General features: G+C 44.8%; 2 protein-coding genes and 2 non-coding genes across 7 annotated transcripts in view; 2 read left to right on the top strand and 2 right to left on the bottom strand.

Annotated features, from left to right (window-relative positions):
• Positions 1-10,745, bottom strand: part of Cog8 (conserved oligomeric Golgi complex subunit 8) — a 38,181-nt gene extending 27,436 nt beyond the window's left edge. Inside the window, exons 1-5 of one of the 2 annotated variants that reach the window (XM_075892682.1) lie at positions 10,603-10,745; positions 10,020-10,094; positions 8,518-8,642; positions 5,259-5,362; positions 1,750-1,924 (exon numbers count right to left, since the gene is read on the bottom strand). In XM_075892682.1, the coding sequence (XP_075748797.1) occupies positions 1,750-1,924; positions 5,259-5,362; positions 8,518-8,642; positions 10,020-10,094; positions 10,603-10,732 (609 nt within the window). In that variant the 5' untranslated portion in view covers positions 10,733-10,745. The remainder of the gene's footprint in view (positions 1-1,749; positions 1,925-5,258; positions 5,363-8,517; positions 8,643-10,019; positions 10,095-10,602) is intronic. The other variant, XM_037422853.2, reaches the window with a different exon arrangement.
• A 1,174-nt stretch (positions 10,746-11,919) lies between these two features.
• On the top strand, positions 11,920-11,992 carry TRNAK-CUU (transfer RNA lysine (anticodon UUU)). Its single transcript has one exon. It is a non-coding gene; the product is annotated as a tRNA-Lys (tRNA).
• A 1,017-nt stretch (positions 11,993-13,009) lies between these two features.
• Positions 13,010-13,082, top strand: TRNAK-UUU (transfer RNA lysine (anticodon UUU)). The gene has a single exon. It is a non-coding gene; the product is annotated as a tRNA-Lys (tRNA).
• Positions 13,083-14,668: 1,586 nt separating this feature from the next.
• Positions 14,669-23,205, bottom strand: part of LOC119172633 (uncharacterized) — a 76,867-nt gene continuing 68,330 nt past the window's right edge. For all 3 annotated transcript variants that reach the window (XM_075892678.1, XM_075892680.1, XM_075892679.1), the window contains 2 exons: positions 18,420-18,493; positions 14,669-17,614 (listed from right to left, as the gene is read on the bottom strand). In XM_075892678.1, the coding sequence (XP_075748793.1) occupies positions 17,507-17,614; positions 18,420-18,493 (182 nt within the window). In that variant the 3' untranslated portion in view covers positions 14,669-17,506. The remainder of the gene's footprint in view (positions 17,615-18,419; positions 18,494-23,205) is intronic.

Here is a 23,205-nt window from a genome sequence, read left to right as displayed (position 1 = left end):
CCTGGTAATTTGTGTCGAGAATTATAACACTTGCTGCTCAGCCAAATTTAATGTTTCAGGTAGTAATGATGAACCTTTCACTCGTAATGAGTGTAGTGTTTACATTAGCCAAGAAAAAGTACTTGCGATTTGAGTGGAAACTAGCTGCACCTTTCACAGATGAAGGGAAGGCACACTGATATTCTGTGGGTGGAGCATTAATATTGTTCTTACGCAATAAGCAACTACAGGAGTGTCCACGACACCTCTCAGTAGCTTGGCCGTGCTTAATTTGTTGATGCAACTGCTGTCACAATAAAACTTTCTTCCCTGCACATACTTCTGCAGATGCTTCCACATCAACCAGCACAAAACGGCATCACAATGGCACCGACACAAGCTTGCAATTTATAGAAAACTACGAAAAGCTGCACATGGCTCTTGCCACCATCATAATCAAGCTCACTTACTCTGCCTCCGAGAGTTACACATACTCATCATTCAGCCAAAATAAAGGAAAAATGTTATGAAATGGTTGTTAGCTATGTTAACATTTAAAGAGTTAACACGCCTCCTATACATCAAAAATGGTAGAACAACTGTCAGTGCCAAGTACAGTATAATCTCAAGTGGAAACTGGAGGTACTTGAAAAATGTGTTCCTTTTCACATGACTTTCACTTACCGACAAAGGTACAATACGGTACCACACTAAAATACAAAATCAACCAGCATAAAGAGAACTGTTTTGTTTAGATTTCCATTTACTGAGATTCTGCTGCATTTGAAGATGCCCTAAATTGTGCCATAACTAGGTATGGGCGACTATTCAAGCACTCCAAATATTCAAATGAGTATACCAGTATCCGAATTCGCTATGACATGAATTTATATTGGTCAGAATTTAAGTAGTCAAAATGAACGATTAGTATAGTAAGGTATGCTGTCAGGCTAGTTGGTGTGTAGCTGGGTAAAACATCATTGGCACAAACTTGAAAGTTTGTGCCAACAATTTTTTACCCAACGATTAGTATATTTGACCACATGTAACAGCTGCACTCGACCCGCAGGTCGCGGGATCGAAACCCGGCTGCAGCGGCTGCATTTCCGATGGAGGCGGGACTGTTGTAGGCCTGTGTGCTCAGATTTGGGTGCACGTTAATAAACCCCAGGTGGTCGAAATTTCCGGAGCCCTCCACTACGGCGTCTCTCATAATCATATGGTCGCTTTGGGACGTTAAACCCCACATATCAATCAACAGCTCCACTCCTGCACCCTCCAAAAAGGTTGTTTCACGGCAGCATTGGACCGCTGTGCCATCAATACACCGTTTCAGGGGACATCAACACAGCTGCGAAGTCGCACTGTAAGGTAAATAGCACATATTACCTGCACCTCGATTAAATAGTTTTTAAGGAAATATAATGCATTTCACAACTTAAGACATGTGCCCTAGTACTATTTAATGCGACTATGCAACTTTTCTTCGAATAAAGAAAGTGAAACCTGTACGTGCTTAGTTCCGATTCTTAAAAAATATCTGCTAGTTAGGTCATTACAAAAAAACGGTCATTATTCTTTATAAAATGCAATATACAATATTCAAATTATTCAATTCAAATTATTCAACGAAATCACTATACACTTTGAATTCGTTTCGAACCTCGAGTTTGCTATTTGCTCATCCCTAGGCAGAATTGAATCGCAAGCTACGAGTAGCGAGAAACTTCATGGTGTCCAAAGAGCAGAAAATGACAGAATGAGACAGACCGCTATGAGAGGAATAGCTGCCGCATGCTTCTTCTCAAGCCGCCGCACGTAGGCAGCCAACTCCAAGGCCTCATCGTAGCAACCGTTACGCACGCACGTCTCCATGAGCTGCGACAGTTCCAACACTTCCAACAACTGTGGATGCTTGGACAGCATCTGGGACATCTGGCGCCATCTAAGAAAGCACAAGGAGAGCACAAAATGGCACCGGGTTGAAGAAGGTTGTTTCCAACGCTACAGTGTTCTTTTTCCTACTGCTTACAAAACAGTATGACAATACGAGAGACGAGTGCACAATACAAACTTTCGACAAATTTGTCAGATGCAAACGAAGGTGAGGGTTTGGGTTATGCAAATATAGGGCAAATAAAATGAAGTGTCAAAATTCATATTTCGAAACCACAACAAGATTACAAGGCACAACGTAGCAAAAGACTAGAGATTCATTATGACATCCTGGGGTTTTATTAATGTGTACTTCAATTTAAGTACATGACTGATTTCTGCTTTTCCTTTCCATTATCACCTGGAAGCCACCCTCACCCGCTACGGAACCAATGATCACATGAAATTTTTTTTAAATATTCATGACAACTTAATTTTACAGATTGGTAAATTCGGTGATACACCGTGGTTGTCCGTGATTCTTTTTTGCTATAACAACACTTATATTCAGCGGTACTCCAGAGTGATGCTCTGAGAAAATAACAGTACACTCTGATTACTCGCGGCGATACTAGAAGATTTTGTAATTTCGTTGCCCTCTTTTCCTAAGAAAGCTAAGGCATGTAATACTGGAGGGCTCCGGAAATTTTGACCATCTGGGATTCTTTAACTTGTGCTTGAATTTAAGTACATGAGCTTCTATCGTTTTGCCGCCAGCGAAACGCAACAGCCACTACCCGGATTGAACTAGTGCCCTTCGGGTTAGTAGACGAGTGTCATAACCACTGTATTAAATCAAAAACTCAAATTGGCGCACAATTTAGTTCTATGGTGTTCAACTCTTGTGTGTTCACGATTGGAGGTACAGTTCACGTCTACTAAATATGTACACAACGATGAAAACTAAAGCACTCATAAATTTCCGAAAAGTCCTTCCTAAGTTTACTTACCCATTCTAGCACCTGCATATGACCAACACCTTGGAAACACTCAATACAGCTAAAGAAGAAGAAGGTAAACAGCATAAATAATGTAAAACGCCGTTAATTCAGATTTCACAGTACCAGAGAGAATGCCCAAATTAACCTAGGGTATGAATTATCGTGAGTACGAATAAAGCACTTGAAAAATGTCTCCTACACTATCAGACTTTTATTTATTAAAAAAGACAGTGATCGCGGTTTGCTTCACGAACACAATGTGCAACGAAGTCCCAATTTTGCGAAGTTCCTGCAGGTCACTTAGTCCGTGCACACTGTCTGAGGAAAGCATGCATATGTCCTCCAAAACAGCCAACGCATGTGCTGCCTCTGTCATAGTGTGGCGTGGACGCGCGTCAGCATCACTTATGTCCACATCAGCCGATTCCTCTTCAAGACTTCGGCGACGATATCACTGTCGGTCACTGTGCCGGCCACGGCAACATCGCTGTTAATTGTGAAGTAATCGCCCAGGGGCACATCAGCTGGCATGATGCTCACATAGCGGTCGTCTTGCTCTTTGCCAGTTTCCTCATCGACCACCGCCCCCGGATCAGCAGCGTCGTGCAAGAAGCCGCTATGCCTAAACTACTGCAGGAGGTGTGTTGTTCCACACGTATGTCAGCATGTGGATTGCACTTAGCAGGCTTACTTTGTACTGCTTGCCTGACTCCATGCAGAGCAACATCCTCTAAAGTACCTGCCATCAATAGCGGCTTTTTACAAACTTTATGATTCCCTGGTCCATCGGCTGCAGGGAAGCCGTTGTGTTCGGAGGCAGGAATAGCAGTTTAATGTTCTCGAGCCTGAACACCTTCGTGTGCGCACTTCAGTTGTCTAGCAAAAACAACAGCTTCCGAGCCTTGGCTGCAAAGCGGTGGTCGAGCTGACGCAGCTAGTCATCCAAGCCTTTCTGTTGAACCAGTAGTCGACAGGCAGCTGCTTAATATTCTTAAAACATCTTGTCTTCGCAGCCTTCCCGATCACCAGCAGAGGCAGCCGCTCTGTGCCGGTCATATTAGCAGCCAGAAGAACAGTCACACGCTCTTTACTTCGTTTTCCACCGACACACGGGTCCCCCTTCAACGCGATTGTCTTGTCATGCAGAGCCTTATAGAACAGCGCTGTCTCATCTGCGTTGAAAATGTTGCACGGCTCGTATGTAGAAAGGCGCGCAGATAGTCCAGACTGCCAGTCCTGCACAACACTTTCGCCAACCGCACCTCTTTCACCACACACGTTGCGGAACACCAGCCCGTGTCGCTTCTTGAAGCAGTCGAACCAGCCTTCCAACGCATTGAAGGAGTGAATGTTCATAATCACTGCGAACTTCTCTGCTTGTGTGCAGATAAAGAAGCCGCTCAAAGGCAAACCCGTGTCGCGCAAAACGGCAAATAGCGCAACAGTTCTTCTTCTAGCTTCGGATGCGCTGCCGTTCGAAGCCTCTTCCTTTGGCCGCCAAACATGTCCCCGTCATACGCTTGCATAATCTGCTCTTCGGTCTTCACATTTGTGCTCAGCGTGCTTTTCCTCACATTGAACTTTTCCATCACTTCTTTTCGAGATGCTCTCGCTTGCAATGCCTTCAATATTTTCACCTTCGCAGCCAAATCCTTTACTTCGTACTTCGCTCTCTTCGCTGCGGGGGTTGGGGCGGTTGGGGCTGCAGGAGACGAAGGGGAAGCCGTCGTGGCTTTGCTCGCACGGTGGTCACGCGCGCACATGAAGTAGACAACACAAACACACACACAAAAAAATACACGGTGATAAAAATGAAATAAAAACTGGCGAACTTTTCAAAAAACAGCAAACAATAAGACTGCAGATGGCACTGATTACGTAGAGATAAATAATTTAAAGCACACTAGGGGTGAGCGATCGAACTCAACTGTCACACAAACGTGTTCAACCCGCAAAAAAAAAGGAAAGGCAAATCCGTAGGTTGCCTGTTGCTCACCACAGTAGCGATGCACTGCCTTTCATTTTGATTGTTTAAACCACCATGTGTTTTGGGGGGGGGGGGCACCTTCGAGCTGTATAACCTATGGACGAAGTTTTGAATCTCAGAGGCCACGATCCGATCCCAAAATTGTTTAGGTTCGCCGTCGATTTGGCGGGCAGAATCCGCTGCTGCTTCCTCTCCGTCGTGAATCGACCGCAGACGGGTGTTCAAATTAACTGAAGCGCAGCCGAAATTGTCCAAATTAATGAGAGTTTTCAGCCACAGAACAATGTACATTTTGAACAAGACCAGACGCCGTGGCCGAATTAACTGAAATTCCGAATTAATGGGGGTCGAATTCACGAGATTTTGCTGTAAAACAATTCAGAAGAAAGGCCACAAGAGAAATTTTGAATTCTCACCTTGTGGTGATTTGCTGTGACTGCTGGCCAAACTGCTGGCATTTCTTGGCGAATTCCGGCAGCTTCTCTTGTAAGGCGTCCAACTTACTTTCAACCACGCTGAACTATCAAGGTATTGGCAAAAAAAGAACAAAAGCAGAACTGAGAGCAGCTCTTATGATTAAAGTTTGCACCATAAGAGACAGTCTTCACTATCAATGTGTTTGTTTTTTTCCAACCTCTGTTAACAAGTTTGAACCAGTGACAATATTCTACAAAGAAATAAATTCCTCCTAGAAGAATTTACGAATGTGTTAGCATCACTTTCTGTCCACTCTTCTTTTTCTTTTTTCCCAATTTTCAATCTTTCATACTTAACAATGATGAGGTTAATACAAGTTAATTTCAAAATATTATTCAAAAGACCATCAAAGATGAAGTGGTTGAAGTGCTATTGTGAATCGCACAAATCAAATAGAGACACTGGGGATACTTTTAAAGCATACAGCTGACAGTAATAACAGCATTAAAGGCCAACACCGGCGATTTTTAGAGGTCAATCAATCTCAGTGAAATCCGCTGGGCACATTCCTTTGGACATTTCTGTCATTTATGCCAAATTACAGGCTCGAAAGATGCGCAAATTATTTGCAAAGGAATTTGAAAGGTTGCCTCAAAAATCTCACCTTGCTTGGCAGAATTATTGGCAACACTGTCTGTTTGACGTCGTGTTTTCCATGTCAACTGAAGTAACGAAGCCAATGACATCGCTACTTTGGCCACTACAGCGTTTATTGAGCTGGCCACGAGGCGACAACGGCAGTGTTTGGCACGGGTATAGCACGGGAAAGCCCTCTTCCTTCCTCTGTGGTGTCTGGTCGGCGTTTCACTGGTCTGGTTTTCACAGTTTTCATACTTCGCGCCGGCAGGACCAGTATACGGCCTCCGGTTCTTGCTAAATAGTACTTCATATGCAGACAGGGCACTTCGTTGTGTTTCGATTTCGGTATTGCACCTTTTTGCTTATTAAAAATTATTTTCAAATATCCTGAGAATTTCAGTTATTGGGCTCATGACAAGAGTGTGTCAGGAACATGAAGGAAGAAAAAACTAAGGAGAGGCCCTATCCTAACCCAATGCATTGCGAGAAGTGTGGCGGAAGTGACGTCAAACTTATGGTGCAAACAAACCGGTATGGTGCAAAAAAAAAACAGCAGACGCTCCGCGGCATGCTCTCAGCGCTGTTTCACTTATATAGTCCTGGCATTATCTTAACGCATACTGTATGGTTTGCATGCAGTAAAATGTTGCGAGCACACCTTTCCCAGACTGTTTGTGCATGGAAGGCCCGAGCACGGTGTGCTGAAATACTTCGTGGAGTGTTTTTGTGCAACGGCACAGAAAGCACCGGTATGTGTCGGAATGAAAATCATTCAGCCCCTGCATGATCGTATTCGAACTCACCCGGCAGTGACTTACGCGTTCTGCTCACCACAAGGCCTTTTTTTTTCTCTCTCTCTCTTAGCCATATTTTCTGATCTATGGGCTGATAAGCAGTTCTTTGCTCGTATATAGTGTCACTGTGGCAATGCATGATTTTGAGAGCTTGCTTCGTAGCTATTCCGCGCAACGCCAGCCTAGTACTTGACTTACTTCACGTCGGTAAGAAGGCACAGCTGTATTGTACACGTGATCCTGCACGTAAAGTGTGTATTTCCCGTGCGCACACAAGTAACATGCAGCGAGCGCACACCGTATAATGCATACGCACTTAGTCCGGTAACAAGAAAAGTTTATTGTCCTTCCAGATGAATGACACAACTTCTAAAAACGCAACATGATGCCTACAACAGTAAAAATGAAAGCTTGCGTGTCTTCTCAGTTGAGAGAGAGAGGGAGAATTATTTTAATGGGGAGGCGGAGAGGTTTGCTTGGTTTTTCACCTGACAGGCTACTCCAGTTGCCGGGTGATGACAATGATTATTCAATGATAAACACACAACACATACAGTTACATACACGCATAACAGTTGACACAATGAGTAAGAACTAACGGAGCGTACAGCTGAGAGCTCCGCATGCAAATGCTATCAGCAGTGAAGCGAACATACGTGAAAAGTGCCACCAGGTAGATCCGGCGGTGCACGCGATTCGCACCGAGTATACACTACAGCTGGGAATCGCACAGCTTTTCTAAAAAAAAACACGCAAAAGAAGCATCTCTCGTGGATTGATTCGCTGTCGGCAGAGAACACCGCTTCCAAGGCTGCTGCGGCGGTTGGTCGCCGGAAATCGTGAAGTGTTTATCTGCTTCGCCGCTAGGAAGTAGTGCGGGTGTTTGGGATGCGGCGGCTTCACGAATATGACGTCATGGCCTCTCCTATATTTTTCCTTCCTCCATGCTCAGGAACATAGAAACTCCATTACCTTGACATGGTCAAAAAATCGCCGGAGTTGGCCTTGAAATGATGGAAGCTCAAATCATCACCCACACGTTTCATCAGATGCCATGATAGCTCGTAGCCAATACGATACGAAGATGAGACCGGCTCGGCAACAACAGCAGTATGGCTTAATGGCACCATAAAATTGCTACAGCATAACAACTGCAGCACGACATGAACAAACGATGATGGCATGAGGATGACATTGATAGGATAGCCCGAAGAGAACTGTTTCTTTGCTTCAATCGTAGAGGTCAAATAGACCTCCATTCGTGAAAGGGAAACTGTTGTCCAGTTCTGATACAACTTGTGTAGCATACACAGACAGAGGAAATCCACACGTATTTCATCAAAAAGAGAGCTCTATAGCTGGCAAAAAATTCCGTTCTTGTCCGGGACTCAAACCCGAGACCAACACTTCTCTAGGGCAGTGACTCTAACGTGTGAGCTATTCAGGAGGTTCGTGGAAGCCAGTACAAGGGTGATGTAATCCGTAACTCAAACTCGTGAATACTGAATATGACAAACTATTTCTGCAGAAGCCATTATGACATCGTACCACGACAGGGTATACAACAATTTTTCTTTCAAGAATATGCAACCACAAAGCGGATTTCTAAAGATATGGTTTGCCATCCTCCAGTCGTTTGCTTGAATATCTTAAGAATGCGATTTAATGGAAGAGCAAATGTATAAGAAGCTACAACAGATATCACAAAATGATTTTTCAAGAACTGGTTAGAGAATGGAACTTCTCATCTTTAGCATAAAAAACTGCCACTCAAGCTACTGCATACGTGTCTGAATGAACTCGCTATAGGTTTCAGGCATCTCACCTCTTTAAAGATGTCCTTGGAGCACTGTGCTGTCTTAATGAAGGTCTTGTAATTCTCAAAGGCCAGCTTCTGTGTCTGCTCCAAGACCTGAGCTTTCTCCTCTGCCAGTCGCTCTGGTTCCCGAGCTGTTCAAGATGCAAAGTGTGTTTGAGATAGTTCAAGAGGCAAAGGAAAAGGAAGAATATGCAAAAAGTGTGGGGGAGAAATTTGCTACAAGCAAACTAGCAATAGCCATGGCTTCAGCTGCTGGAATACATTAGCGTGTGTGTTGTGTTGTCACAATTAAGTTCAGCTCGAAAGAATGCATGTAAAAGTGCCATTTTGTTTCCATGCCTCCCAAGATGATTGAATTAAGACCGATGACATCGTGAAAGTGATAAATCAGTGAAATAGAAGAACAATGCAACTTTTCTGCAACATTTAGGTGAATGTCAAATTTGCCTTTCATGAATGTATCCTCCAGCTGCCACACATGAATGCAGATAATTGACACAAATACTCATATATTTCATCTTTTTGGCAAAGGCAACTATCAATATTCTAATTACAACAATGGCACAGTTATAAGCATGCTACAATGTTAGGAGCAATCCTGCCATAGAGAAAAATGCAACAAGGACTAAAGAGTTGCACGAGTCTTTTTGAAGTTATGGCTGTTTCTAAATGTATTTTCTCAGTTTGCAATCTTTCTAGAAGTTCAGGTCACTTGTGTTCCAGATATTAGGTATGTATTCATTAATTGGGGTAGGTGCCAACAGAATCTAATAAATTATGAACAGGATCTGTCGTGCGACACAACTTTGTTTGGGTACACCATGTGTGTTTCCAGCATATGAGATTCAGCATGAAATCAACGACTGAGGGCGGTCAAGTAAATGAAATAAATGTGAAGCTGTAAATAAACGTAAAAAAAAACATGGAAGGTGTATTCAATACAGTGTTCATTTTTATGAAAGGAGCATGACAAATAGCTTCGTTCCACACATCCAGCACAACACAGTGATGAAATGTGAAAAATAAAAATAGAGTGCGATGCCATTCCGTCTATTTCTCGCGACTCTTGCTGCATTTTTACTTTTTTTGTCACTTTATGTTGTTGCGCCAGCCGAAGCTGTGATAGCAGCAATATACTTTTTGCAAGCAATCATTGTTCGCTGATATGTCCCAAGATAAGACATGTATCAAGAAGAAAGCCCTCAATAGAGATATACTCGTGACAGGAGTGTAGGCAATAGAAGGAACGACACCACTTCCTCCTCTAATTTGCATATTTGCTACTGCGCCGCCGCATGTGGCGCGGTAGCAAATATGCCCAATTTCGTAGAAATGACGGATGCACGGCGACTTCATTTCAAGTGGCATGGCTTCGCGGTAACTGTAGCAAACGACACAATATGAACAATCGTGAGCAAATGGAAGATTTGAGTTCTCGCATCAGACACCTTGTTGCTTTATTGTTATTTGTGGGCTCTAAAGGCAGTGTGGTGCACAGATATTCATACTTAGCCTTTGGACGTCGTAAGAGCTCAATTCTTGCACGTAGGAGGTTATATCAGCGTTCTCCCTCCATGCGTCAGCTGAAATTATGATGCACAAAAACGAATATTAGCAAGATCAATCGGTTTATGTTAATCAGAAAAGGCCACCCCATCCCCTCTTTCTCCCCCAAGAACAAAAAAATACTCGTCCGCAATTACAATGACACGTTGTTACAGACAAATAATCAGCCACACTGTTGTTGTTGTTTTTGTTGAGACATGTTATTTTATTGTTTTTATTGTCTGATTTCAGATGCCTACGTGACACTTTCGCAGTCGCTTACTTTGACATTCAATGCACAGCGCAATCGAACACTAAAACGAGTATTGCGGACCCAGAATTTCTCTATATACAGTTTACTGACTATTCCCCTAAATGATTCCCCAACACTGACATTTGTAAACATGGTTAAGTTGACAATTTCGTGTGTGTTTACACTCGGAAACGAAAGTAGGAAGTAGAGCACCGAACTACGATCGCACGCGTAACACTTCTACGTGAAATGACACAATCCAGAATTTATGGGAAATACTAGCGTTTTCTTACCTTCACCTGGTGGAGCTATAACAGAAAACAGATCCTTGTTGGTGTAATCACAGTCATCAAACTCAGCTTCGCGGCTGCCGGCAACTGCCATAATTGCAACCACAAAACAGCACGGCAATCGGCTTGTCATGGATTGAAATGCGTTCTTCAGCCAGGCCTCAAAATCGGCCTGGAGCCAAGTCAAGCAAGCACTTAGCGTCTGCTAGTGGGCCAATGGTCATGGTGTTCCGTAGTACCTAGGCGACATTCAGACATTTAAAAAGATACATTCAAGACGAGACGTCCTTATTCTAAATACAGGCGCATACGCAGTGGGCATACAAGTGGCTATGTTAGAAGGTCTTGTCCATAGTAGATGTTCGGTGGAGCTTTGTGATGAATTGTTATCCTAAAACGGTCTTTTTAGGGGCGAAGCTCCTTAAAGCGGCACCCGTTCGTCCCTCGTCGTAGTACGTAACATATTTTACACTTTGACCTGCAAGGTGGTGCCGGTGGGAGATTTCTCCTGTGCGTTGTTGAACAATAAAAAATTCGCAGCGTGCGCGTTAAATAAAAGCCGAATGCTCCTGTCTCTCATTCCCCATTAGCAGCCATTGGCATGTACATTGAGACCTATCTAACAAGAAAGGGTTGCCACGTTATACTCGCTGAGCGTAACCTCCTTGGTTTTAGAAAGGTTTAGCGAGCGTTGGGCCACAGTGCCATGAATACAGTGAACTAGTATATACCATGAACTCGAGGTGGTTAAAGGTGGGAAGTGGACACGAAGCGCAAGCCGTAATAAAGTGTGCGTGTGGCACCTCTCGTTTAGTCCTTGGAATGTACACTGGATGGCGGTGCTTCTACAAGCGGAATATATGATGAAAAGATGCGAGATGGTGGTATTTGGACTGTTGACTAGATGGACGAACGGACACACAGACATATGCATGGACGGGCGCACAGATGGCTGCATGGACTCATGAAAGGACGCAGGGGCGGATGAATGGTCGAACGCAGGGATGGACGCACAGACGGACGTGCGAATGCACGAACAGACGCACGCACGGACGAACGGATGGACGCATGGACGGTCACACAGATGCATGGACGGACGGACGCTTCGCACCCCACTCCATCATTCACGCCGTTTATATGCTGCCATTTTTTTTTTTTTTTGCTAACGCTTCAATTGGCACTGTCCGGCAGGCAAGGAGCCTCGACCACGTGCGAAGTAGCAGCCACTAACTGGATACAGACACGCTCTGACAGCCCTGCGGAACTTCGTAGGAAACTTTTTTTCAATTCTTTCTTGAATATTGGTACGACTCACCAGCAGCCCGGGTAGCTCAGTCGGTAGAGTGTTAGGCTCTTAACCTAACAGTCCAGGGTTCTAGCCCCTGCTCGGGCGTGCATTTCTTTCTTTTTGAGGTATTGCATCGTGTTCTAGCCATGAGCTGCTTTCAAGGAACAGAGACAAAGAAAACAGAAAGAGACAGTGATGTTTTTTGAAGCCGCGCTCCCGGTCCCGCAGTAGCAATATCAAATTAAGCCATTAATTGTATCCAAGGTATATTTCTTCATAGCTTAATTATCGAACGTTGAGTGATAATAATAACCATTCAAACATCACGCGAAGCACACGTGTACGGCAAATGGAAACAAGGCGAACGAAAAGTCCTGCTTAAATTTCGTACACGGCTGCTGATCCGAAGTAGTACAGCGTATAGGTGCTCTGTGGTAGTACACTGTAGCGTACCCGAAAGTGGCGGGTTCGATCCAGACCGCGGCGGTCGCATTTCGATGTAGGCGAAATGGTGGAGGCCCGTGTACTGTGCAGTGTCAGTGCGTTAACGAACACCAGATGGTCTAAATTTTCGAAGCCCTCCACTACGGCGTCTCTCATAGTCATAACGTGGCTTTTGGACGGATATCATGGGCGTAGCCGGAGATGGGTGAGAAACTTGCTTGCGTGTATATACACGCACACAGGCAAACGTGCGCACGAGTATGGTTGAACCACCCTGGAAACACACGCACAACCCTTATTCATTGCGCTTTTTTTACTTCTTTTTACTTTCGTTCGGTATAACAACGCCAAAGAACTTCCAATCACAGCTCACGGTATTAGGTTCCTTCCGTTCAAAAAGAGTCTCCCAGATAATGCTCCTTACGACCTGTTTATGTTGTTGGGACTTTATTAATTATGGAAAAGTCGCATGATCGATAGACACGCCGAGCCACCACGGTCGACGAGATCTGTCTTCCGAGAAGCAGCTGCTCAAGTGCGCAGTGTTGTCGAGACTTTTGACCCCGTTCCGGAGTGGCTTCCCGTTCTTGACGCTTGTGTGTGTTTGCCTGACTTCTGATGAAGTATGTTCTGTGTAATTTACTGGTGATAATTTCATTCATTAACGAAAAAAAAAATGCCCGGGTAGCTCAGTCGTTAGAGCGTTAGGCTTTTAACCTAACGGTCCAGGGTTCGAGCCCCTGCTCGGGCGTGCATTTTTTTCTGTTCTTTAATATTTCGAAGTTGCATCATTGGCCATTGAGGAGGACGTTCTGGCAACGAGTGTAACGCTGTCCCTCCGAATGAGGGACGGCTTGCTCCCTCGCAGTGCGCGCCGACCTCACTTTCTCCCTCGCCTGCCACGCGCTCGCTCCGCTACCACAAACGCCACCAGTTGCACCGCCGACTCGTCGGTTCACTTGCTATAATCCTGACGTGCACCTAATTACGTACGCGTTAAAGCATATCTGTGCGTGACACCTCTCTCTCTTCAAACTTTACACCTCTCGCAACGCTCGAGCGCACATCGAGTGGTAACACGTACTCTTTCACCTCGTTTATCTGCGACGGAAAGGACGCTTCTACCACTGAAATTTCCACCGATGCGATTCGCCGGCGTTCAGAGGGTTAGCGAAGCCAAGCGCGTTCGCAAATGGCGAAGTCGTTTACTCGAGTAAACGCTACACCTAGTTTCGCTTCAACCCATTCTTCCAACCCCCGCGTCAACACCCGTTTCAACCGAGTCAACGCCGTGTGCACCGCCACTGCTTCGCATTCAATCAGGGTTGCCTTCGAGAAGATGGTCCAAGTTTTTTTTTTGTTTGTTCTTCTTTTATACTATCTAATTTTTTCTAACTTTGTGCATATCTTCTACAACAAAGAAACATGCAATAAAGACAAATATTAAGTTTATTGTTGAAATAGCGATCCAGAAACCTACTAGGGCTACTTTTGTGCCAAGGAAGTGTTTATCTTCAAATGAAATCCCGTTTTAGTGGTCCGCATCGTGTTAGCACTTCAAATTACCGGCCTCAAGTGGAACCTTTCACGTCACTGTTGCCATACACAACGCCGGCGTTACTGCCCGCCCGCCGAAACTAGTAGCAGCCACAGTGTGGTAGCAGCAGAACCAAAATAGCCGAAGCCACAGCAGCAACCAATTGACATTGGCAGCAACGGCCAATGAACAATTTTCTCCCATGACCTCCGATATGGTAGGCGCACGTGCTTGGTTCAACTGGGCCCCGCTAGATAGAATGACCTGCCCAGTTTACCTACAGTCACTGGAATTTTCCAGACTAGTTTAACCAGGCGGGAATTGAACTTTTGCACCACTCGCGCCATTCTCCATAGTAACGTACGGAAGCTATTTTTTTCATTATTTGAACAGAAACAAGTAGCATTTTATTATGCATCTTGATGCACGAAAGGTTCTTCACCTAGTGGAGCTATTTCGATTACTAGTGATGCGGGAAATCTGACATGATCGGGATCATTTAGCGAATGCACTACTCGTCACGCATGTGTTCTTGCGCATTTAATAAATTTCCTTGCAAGTAGGGCACTGCTGTTGATAATATTGTCGTTTTAGACATTGTCATACATTTAGCTTTCACGCTGACATAAGTGGTTATTGGACTTCAGTGTTCCTTTAAAAGTATACACATGGAAGTTAAATCTGGAGCTTTACGAAGAATTGTACCTTTTTTCCCAGAAGGCCACCTTGCAGTCAGGGTGCAGTGTATATTCTGGCATGACTGACTCACAGAGTGAAAAGAATGGAGAAAGAACAAGTCATGAGCCTGCATTTTTTTTTTATTGGCAGGGGACAGAAACATGCTACACGACAAAGCACTTAAGCTGCGTAGCACTTTTGCATCGTGTCTCTCATTAGCTTCAAGGCGAGGGGAGGGTCAGTATCAAAAATATGACCGCAGGTGGTTGGACAGGCTGTCGATTCCTCAATAAAATCGGCGGACAGCGCAGAAAGTTTTGCTTGACAGCAATGACAGAAGCAATGCGTGGTGACTCCAAGTGTCATATGCTGTAACGGTTGAACACACATCTATAAGCTATAGCGTGCAGAGCTTCCTTTTTATCTCACGCAAGTAACTACCTTCTCACCATTCAACTCAGTTTATTTTTTAACAATCTGCATTGAAACCTTAACAAAGCATTCGAAGCAGAAGTACATTTGTTCAAAAACTGAAATTGTTAGCACAAAATCATAAATAAGCGATATTTAAATCAGGGGTGCATAGACCATGAACTGCGTGCCACAGACAGCTCCTTGTGAATGTACTACATGCTTGCAGCCCGATTTATGGGAGTTGTGTCATGCTCACTCTACCACCATCGAAATACGCGCAGTTGTATTGTGCTGTTACCGATCATGTTCTCAAGAACTAATATGTAATGGAAATAACATGTGGGGTTTTACATCCCAAAACTATGAAATAATAATGAGGCATGCTATTATAAAGGGCTCCAGAAATCTGGACCATCTGGTGTTCAAACACCTGCTGACACAATATAGCACACGGACCTTTAGGATAGCGCCTCTATTGAAATTTGACGGCCTTGCTGGTATCGAATACTCAACTTTTGGGTCAGCTGCTGAGCACTGTAACCATCGTAGCACCGTGGTAAACATTTCTGGAAACTGGTGCGGTTAAGTTACACGTATTTTGTGGGAAACTTGACTGTTCTTCAACAAGAAGAACAGGTATAGAAAAAAAAAGCCTGTGGCACTGCAATAATTCAATCCAATGCGGTTAAGTTACACGTATTTTGTGGGAAACTTGACTGTTCTTCAACAAGAAGAACAGGTATAGAAAAAAAAGCCTGTGGCACTGCAATAATTCAATCCAATGCTTTACTATATGACTATCACATAATAATCTCATTTTGTCATTATTTCTATGTATTTGTCCAGCCACCCTTGTTCTAATTGGTCATGCCAGAAAGTAGTAGTGTTACTGACTTCACAGATAAATGGTACGCACTCATTTGTATTTTGTGACTGTGAAACGAAGTGTACATTAAAAGTATGCATTATATGCTAAATCTGCCTGTTCTACACGAATATCCCAAATAATTGAGTGAAAGCAGTAGTTTTTATATGAAGGCCAAACTGAAGAGAAGTGACACGAGCAGATAAATACAATAGCATATTTCGGAAAATGACAAGGTTCTAATACAGATTTTTTTCTCCGGGTGTGTTATGTGAGATCGGTGTATCACTGGCAAAACATGTACTCACGTAAATGAACTAATCCATAAGTTGTTGCAAAATTTTTTTTTTTGTTTTTACGAAAACATAGGTGTTACTTTTCCACTGCAGTGATGCTTCACAAACAGCTTTAGCACCTTTCATATATTTAACCACTGCGGCCCATTTATTTACACAGAGAATTCCCAGCAAAAAAAAGTATAAAAGGTAACTTTAGTGTTGACCATAGTGGAAGTAACATTTAAGTAGACAGCTGATATCTAGTTTTTCAATTTCAATTCAATGAATAATTTCTGCACTACAAAACCCAATCATTGTGGTAGTCTGCAGTCTGATCACGGACATGAATTACATAACGAAATGCTAACGAATGGAACTCCATAGGTATAAGAAGTCACAGTTGTTGGCTCCTAATGTGTAATGCCATTAACAGGTACAGCATATATGTTTAAACACATTTGCAACTGTGTCTTTTTTAGAAAAGTGCTAAGTAAATATGAGTCTAACGAGTTGTGTGACACTTATAAATGGTGCAGGCTGTCCTCAATGCATCAACACGCCAATGACTATGAGCATTGATGCAAGAATGGGCAATGCTGGCAATCTCAAACAACGATCAAGTGTGCTCTCCTCATGGCTGGTGCTTGTCCCCACACAAACAAACTATTCAAAAAATGGCGCTACTAATATACAAAATGTACATGAAAACAAATATGATGAACAACAACTGCGGCAGCCTGCACCTCTCTCAAATGTGACGGAGTGACGAAAAATAGCTTCGTCAAGTACAGTGCGCGCAAGGCGTGCACCTCGCCTTGATTATTTCGCGTTCCCCGACATGGTCGTCGTTCTCCGCACCGATTGGCTGGCTCCTATTGGTCAGCCGACAACACCAGATGGCAGCACATGTTCAGTGGTCCGTAGTACTTTTCTTCTCTTCACAGAGGCACAAGTACATAGTTATAAATAAAAGGGCACTAGCAGACGATGAGGCGTGCAGCAAAGCACCAAAGAACACCCTGCTTCCGGAAACTGAAATTTTTCGTGTACGTTTTAAGTGTGAAGTATGTCCCTGTGTGTTTAGTCGGTCAGTTCTCTCATTCTTCTTGTGGCTCAAAAGATGATGACGTGGAGTGTTGGAGAGTCCTCTCGTGTGCTCTAGGAAAAAACACACACTCTCTCTCTCTCCATCTTCTTCTTGCAGCTCATAAATAAATGTGAAGAAAGCTTTGGGCACACACACACCGAAGCGACATCATGGATGCACATATCCACAGACACACACGCACAGCGCTGATGCGCCCCGACACACGCAAGATTCTGTAGTCGTAGCTGGCTCCCTGCCAAAGCTGCTTCGTGGTATTCCACATGCATTCGTTGCATAGAGCAGGCATCAATCGCTATCAACACAGTGAAGTCTGTTCGCCCTCGAGAGTGCACGCCATGTTTAGCAGCTTGTATGACGGATGTAGCTTCCGGCAGTGTAAGTCACCTTGAAGCCCCATGAGAACCTGTGCATGGTGAAACAAAATACAGCATGCTGAAGGGTCAAAATATGCAATTTCTTGTGTATCATGTAACACTGTATATGAAAATGAAAAGAAACATTCCCTGCAGCTTATCCCAATTTAAGAGGGCAAGTGCATTGTAGCACAGTGATCGAAATCTTGCATGTCATGCCGTAAATCGGTGATGACCTAATGATTTATCTTTATATTTGTAAACCTTGTCATGGCAGAGCAACGTTGAAACACAACAGTTGAATGAAATCAGTTATGGCCATTGCCCTACTATACTGCACTTCCCATCTTGCAGTGGTTGAACAAGCATGGTTATCTGTATTATATATTCAATGTAAATTATTATTTGCATAGCTGTTTCAGGTGCGATTTTGACTCGCACATCTGTATGATTGACTTAGACTTTCAAAAGTGAAACTTACTTGTAGTGAAACGAATATAACATATCAGTTAGGACTGATTAAATTAATATTAAACTTGCCAATAATGGTGCTGTGAGTATTTGTTTGTGATGAATTCTTGTATATCATTTGAAACTATTCACTCACTAGGTGCTGCTTTTTTATAACAGGCTTTCATTACAATGCCAAGTATTGGTTATCTTGTCATGCCAAGAATTGGTTATCTTGTCAATGTTTGATGTCAAATGCTGTTCATGTTGAAGGCTGTAAGAGCTTTGTCAAGTTTTCGATATTTCTTGCGTTCTCCATATTAAATAAAACAAACACAACTGTTTCTTCAGTGATGTTTGCTCTGATAATATACCCGTCAAACTGTAGTTGGGAATATGGCTTACCTGCTCTCTATACTTTGTAGCGTATGCGTTGAGATCTTTGACAGCACCTGATGGCTCGAATTCGGAGGAATGTGCTTGAAAAGAGAGAGAAAGAAAAGAGAAACAGATTATCAGACATTGCTAAAGTAGAGATATGCTCTTTAATTTCAGTTGAATTAAGCATGGCGATGTTGCACTTTCTTATGAGAAACAGAGCACCAACTAGCCTGCCCATCTATCCACTTTATTGCAATATAGCTATTGCAGCTTCCTATAACCCTCTGTAGCACATTTTCGGCCCCTGCCCAATAACGCAACATGGCTACAGCGATCCGTGGTAAGACAGTGCCGAATGAGTTCTTGCGTGATTGATTCATTGCCGAACAAGCTCTTTCGTGGTTGATTCACATGAGCATTTTCTCCCTTCATTACCCTTCATCTGTGAAGGCATCAGTCAACTTCTTTTACTTGGCTTCGAGCCTTTAATTTTTGACCAGAATGAATTGATGGAGGAAAAGTTTTGAACCACAAAGGGTTAAAGTACATATCTGTGGGAGTTGCTCAGACCTCCTGTGTTTCCGAAACCCATTAAGCAGTTCCCCCAGCGCCCCCTCATCCTCTATTCATGCCTGCAGTCGTTCCTTTATAATCTGCATCACCAGCCTGTAGACCACTGATGTCACTGTTGTAGGATGGTAGTTGTTTATGTCAGCTTTGTCTCCCTTTCCTTTATAGATAATGCTCATCCCGCTAACTTTCCATCCATCGGGGACTTCACCATCGATTATTGTTTTGCTCTCTGCCTCTTTCAAAGTCTGCTTAGACTTCGAACCCATTGTCTTTATCAGCATAACTGGAATGCCATCTGGGCCTGTTGATGTACTGCTAGGAGCCCTCTTCTCAGCCCTTTCCTACTTTCGTTGTCAAAATGAAGCCATTGCAACACTTGATCCATCCTTGTCTATTGTGGTGTATAAGGCAGTAAGGCACTTCTTTGTTGAAATTTTTCTGTCACCCTTGTTCTTATATATTCGATAGCTTTGTCCCCTTTTAGCCTAGCACCTTGAGCTGTAGTTATAAACCTCTGCTCTAGGCTTGTCTCATTTCTTATGGAGTTTAGATGGTTCCAAAATTTCGCAGCTGCCTTTCTATCTTTTTTATGTACTTCTGCCAGTCACTGAGCCCCCTTTCTTCTAACATTTTCATTGATCAGAAAGGATGCTTTCCTTCTACAGCTTAGAAAGATGTCCCATTTTCTTTCAACATCATCTGTCGGTTCACCCCGCTGCTTAGCCTGTCTGTGTTCCCTAGAGGCTTCCTGACGTTTTGCTATGGCTCTCTTAACTTCCTCATGCATCCAACTCTTGGGTTTGTGTCTTCTTTTCCGGGGTGACTTGTCACGTGCCTTAGCAACATCTAGCTCAGTCTAATTAGATTCGTGTATGTCCACACTGTTTTATTCTCCTCAGTGATTAACTTCTCAATTTGTTTAGTAGCTATTTCTATTTGCCTTTCAGAATAAAAATTTTTCTGTAGTTGCTCATCTTGTCTCCTTCCCACTTTCTCTGCTCTTCCAAAACTTAGCTTGATGTGTTTGTGATCACTATCCAGACTTCTGGAGCCACATTCATCGATGTGCATTCCCCTGAGTCTATCATACATCCTATGTGGCATCAGTGCATAACCTATCGTCGATTGCAGCCTTCCTACCTCCCATGTTATTTGCGCTTCACACTTTTTGGTACTGTTGCAAATAATCAAATCAAGCCTTTCATACATATCCATGATCATTTTGCCTGTTGGGTCGGTATACCCATCTATATCTTTTATGTGAACATTCATATCTCCTAGTGTAATTATCTTGCACTCTCCTCCTAATTCCTCAATTTCCTTTGATATACAATCCGCCATTGCCTGGTTTCCTCTCTGGCCTTTGCTCCCGTCCACAAGTACACTTAAACCAAAGAGTGTCGTCTGCACAGCTACTTTCCCTCTCAACCATAAATGTTCCATGCATCCATGCTTCACTCTTTGCCAACACATAATTTTATGTATAAATGCACCAATTCCACCCCCCTTTTTTCTGCCTTTTGTTCTATTGCAATATTTCCATACGTAGTCTGGATTGCAAGGTGGTTATGGCTCCACGTCCCAAGATGTGTCTCCACAACCCCATATACCATCAGCTCCTCCGGCCTTAACTGCTCTTCTATCTCTTCCTACTTTTACCTATTCCTGCCACCCTGCATGTTAATATAGCCTATGTCTGACTTAGCTCGGCCCTTGTGCATAACGTCGATTTCTTTTCCCACGGACCCCATGTGGCTTGAATATTTGTGCCCCTTTAGAACCGTCTCTGGCTACACTGTTGGCCTCAGGGTTCTGGGTCCCCCTAAAAACGCTGTGGCTTGACGACCCATCCTATTACCAACCCTCCTGCCCAATGCACCACTGTAATGAATGCCATCCTGTGCAAAGGGGCGAGTGCCGGGCTCGTACACGTCTTGGTTCACCTCCATTACGCAGTATCCGAGTTGCCGGCTTATACCCTTGATCACACAGTTGGCCTCCACTACCCTCCTTTCAATCCCACGAGACTGCCCCCAGACCTTTGGGACTGTGCATATGGTCGCATGCACACTCCCAGAGGCGTCTCGGAGCTTACGCATCCCATCCTCTAACTGTCTCTGAAGGTTCTGATACTTGCCCTTCAACACATCATTGAGTGAATAATGACAAGATTTTCGCCCTCCATGCTGTCCTCTACAACCTCCTGAGCTTTGGCCAGTGCATCCACCTATGCTCTTCCCTGACTGGGCCTCCACCCTCACTCTCACATCTTCCTTCACTATCGTGAAGACGCCATTCCTAACCCTGGCCACGTTAGAGTCCCCCACCACTAGGACCCTTTTGCGCTCCAATCGCTGGCTTCCTGTTTGTGATGGCGCCCCTGTTTGTTTCACCTGTTTCTCTCTCTGCCGCCTGTCCTGTGTTCCTGCCCTGCTCGAAGACTGCCGCGCCGGCGAGCTGTATGTTCTCGGAGCCTCCGTGCTGTGGCCAGACACTGCGGCCTCCCTGACCTCCTTTCTCGCATGTTCCCTCCCGCCTGTCGCCTTCTAAGCTACCCACGCCTTCTGCCACCCCTACCCTTGCTTTTGGACTGTTGCTCGTGCTGATGACGACCGTGCCACTGCTCACTTAATCTTTCCTCTTCTTTCCACTTTTCTCCATTTCCCTTCCCCGCAGGCACTGCGGCGTGCTCCCGACCGGGTTGCAGAAATTAGGTGCCTTTTCTCATCTTCTAACCACTACCACCCTTCCGTCTCACACCGCTAGGGGCCGGGACAAAGCGCCCTTAGCTTCGATCCGAACTGCTAGTGCTCGGTCCGCCCTTCCCGTTGCTCTAATAGGCTGGCGGTAGCCTCCTCCCACTTACGCGACGCTCCGAGCTGTTTTTGGAGTTCTATCCTCTGCTCCCATTCCGCCCACGCTCCCCTCCCCCCTGAAGCCCCTCGATGCTAGCCTCCATGCGCTGCACGGCCACCTGCAGTGCCTCGCACAGCCTGCACACGAAGCTCGCCTTCTGCGTGTCGGCCAAACTTGTGAATGCTGTTTCGTCCAAGTAGCACCAGCGCTTGCATTCTTCGCACTTGACTGCAGCTCACTCTCGCTCTTGGTTTTCCTAGCCTCCTTAGCCATCGCCCGCCCGACCATCGGACCGAGCGCCCGACAGCCCTCACCCCTGATCCCGCTATCCAGCCGCCTCCGCTAACTCTCCTACCTCAACAACTGTTTGAAGCTGCCGCCTACACCACACACACACATGTTCAATTTCGCTAGTAGCCTCTCACTATATAGGTCCATTTCGTGTTCGGGTGCACCGAACTTCTTCAAAACAGCCGCCTACCCCGTTCACGTGGCCAACGTCACTACAACGTTGCCGGCGTCCCACACCCACAGTACTCGCAACGCAAGTTATTGATTAGGAGAGAAAAAAATAATAATGGTGTTCACAAACAAATAAAGAAAAACTTATCTCTCATTGCGCGCTGCTCCTGCACCAACCGACCGGCTCGACCTTGCCTGCATGAGACACCCCACCCTAAGAACATATTTTGTGGGAATGCGCACAGGTACAGGACGCCAATGCAGTCTCCTCAGAACACCTTGGGGCGCGGTGGAGAGACGCGCTGATCAGCTCAGATCGGGCAGATCAAATATGTTGTTGTTAGTGGTTCATGAGGAAAAGGAAGAAGGCACCTAATTTCTGTCTGCCTACAGGCGACACGGCGCAGTGCCCCAAATATGGGCCATCCAGCGAGCACGTGCTCGAGACGGCTGAGAGACAGGGTCTCTCTCCACCACTCCTGGCGCGGCCCACGCCTCAATCCGCTGGCTTAAATGAAGTTTGCTTATTCACTCACGCAGAGACGCGTCTTTTCCGCGCCGAGCTGCACTCGAACGCTGACACGTCACGCGCGCGTCAAGCACAGAACCAGTAATTAATTAAGGAAAGCACGTAGCCGACAGATCGGTAAGTAAATAAACAGAAAAATTAGTGCCGTCGCGCAAAACCGCAATTTTATTACGTGCGCACTTGTTAAGAAACAAGCGAAGGACAACGACACCGCCTCGCCGCAGCGACAACGGCAAAATATTCAGCAGCACGCTCTGCTTGGGCGTGATCAAATTTTGCGGCAGTGCAGTCAGAGAACACCTGTACCACTTTGACACAGAACACCTATACACCGACTTTGATTGGGCGCCCGAAGCGCTGCAACGGAACGATTGGAAGCGCTTCTCTCGC

The sequence above is a fragment of the Rhipicephalus microplus genome, chromosome 4 (genome assembly GCF_043290135.1).
Source record: "Rhipicephalus microplus isolate Deutch F79 chromosome 4, USDA_Rmic, whole genome shotgun sequence".
NCBI lineage: Eukaryota > Metazoa > Arthropoda > Arachnida > Ixodida > Ixodidae > Rhipicephalus > Rhipicephalus microplus.
This window is presented reverse-complemented; position numbering and strand designations above follow the sequence as displayed.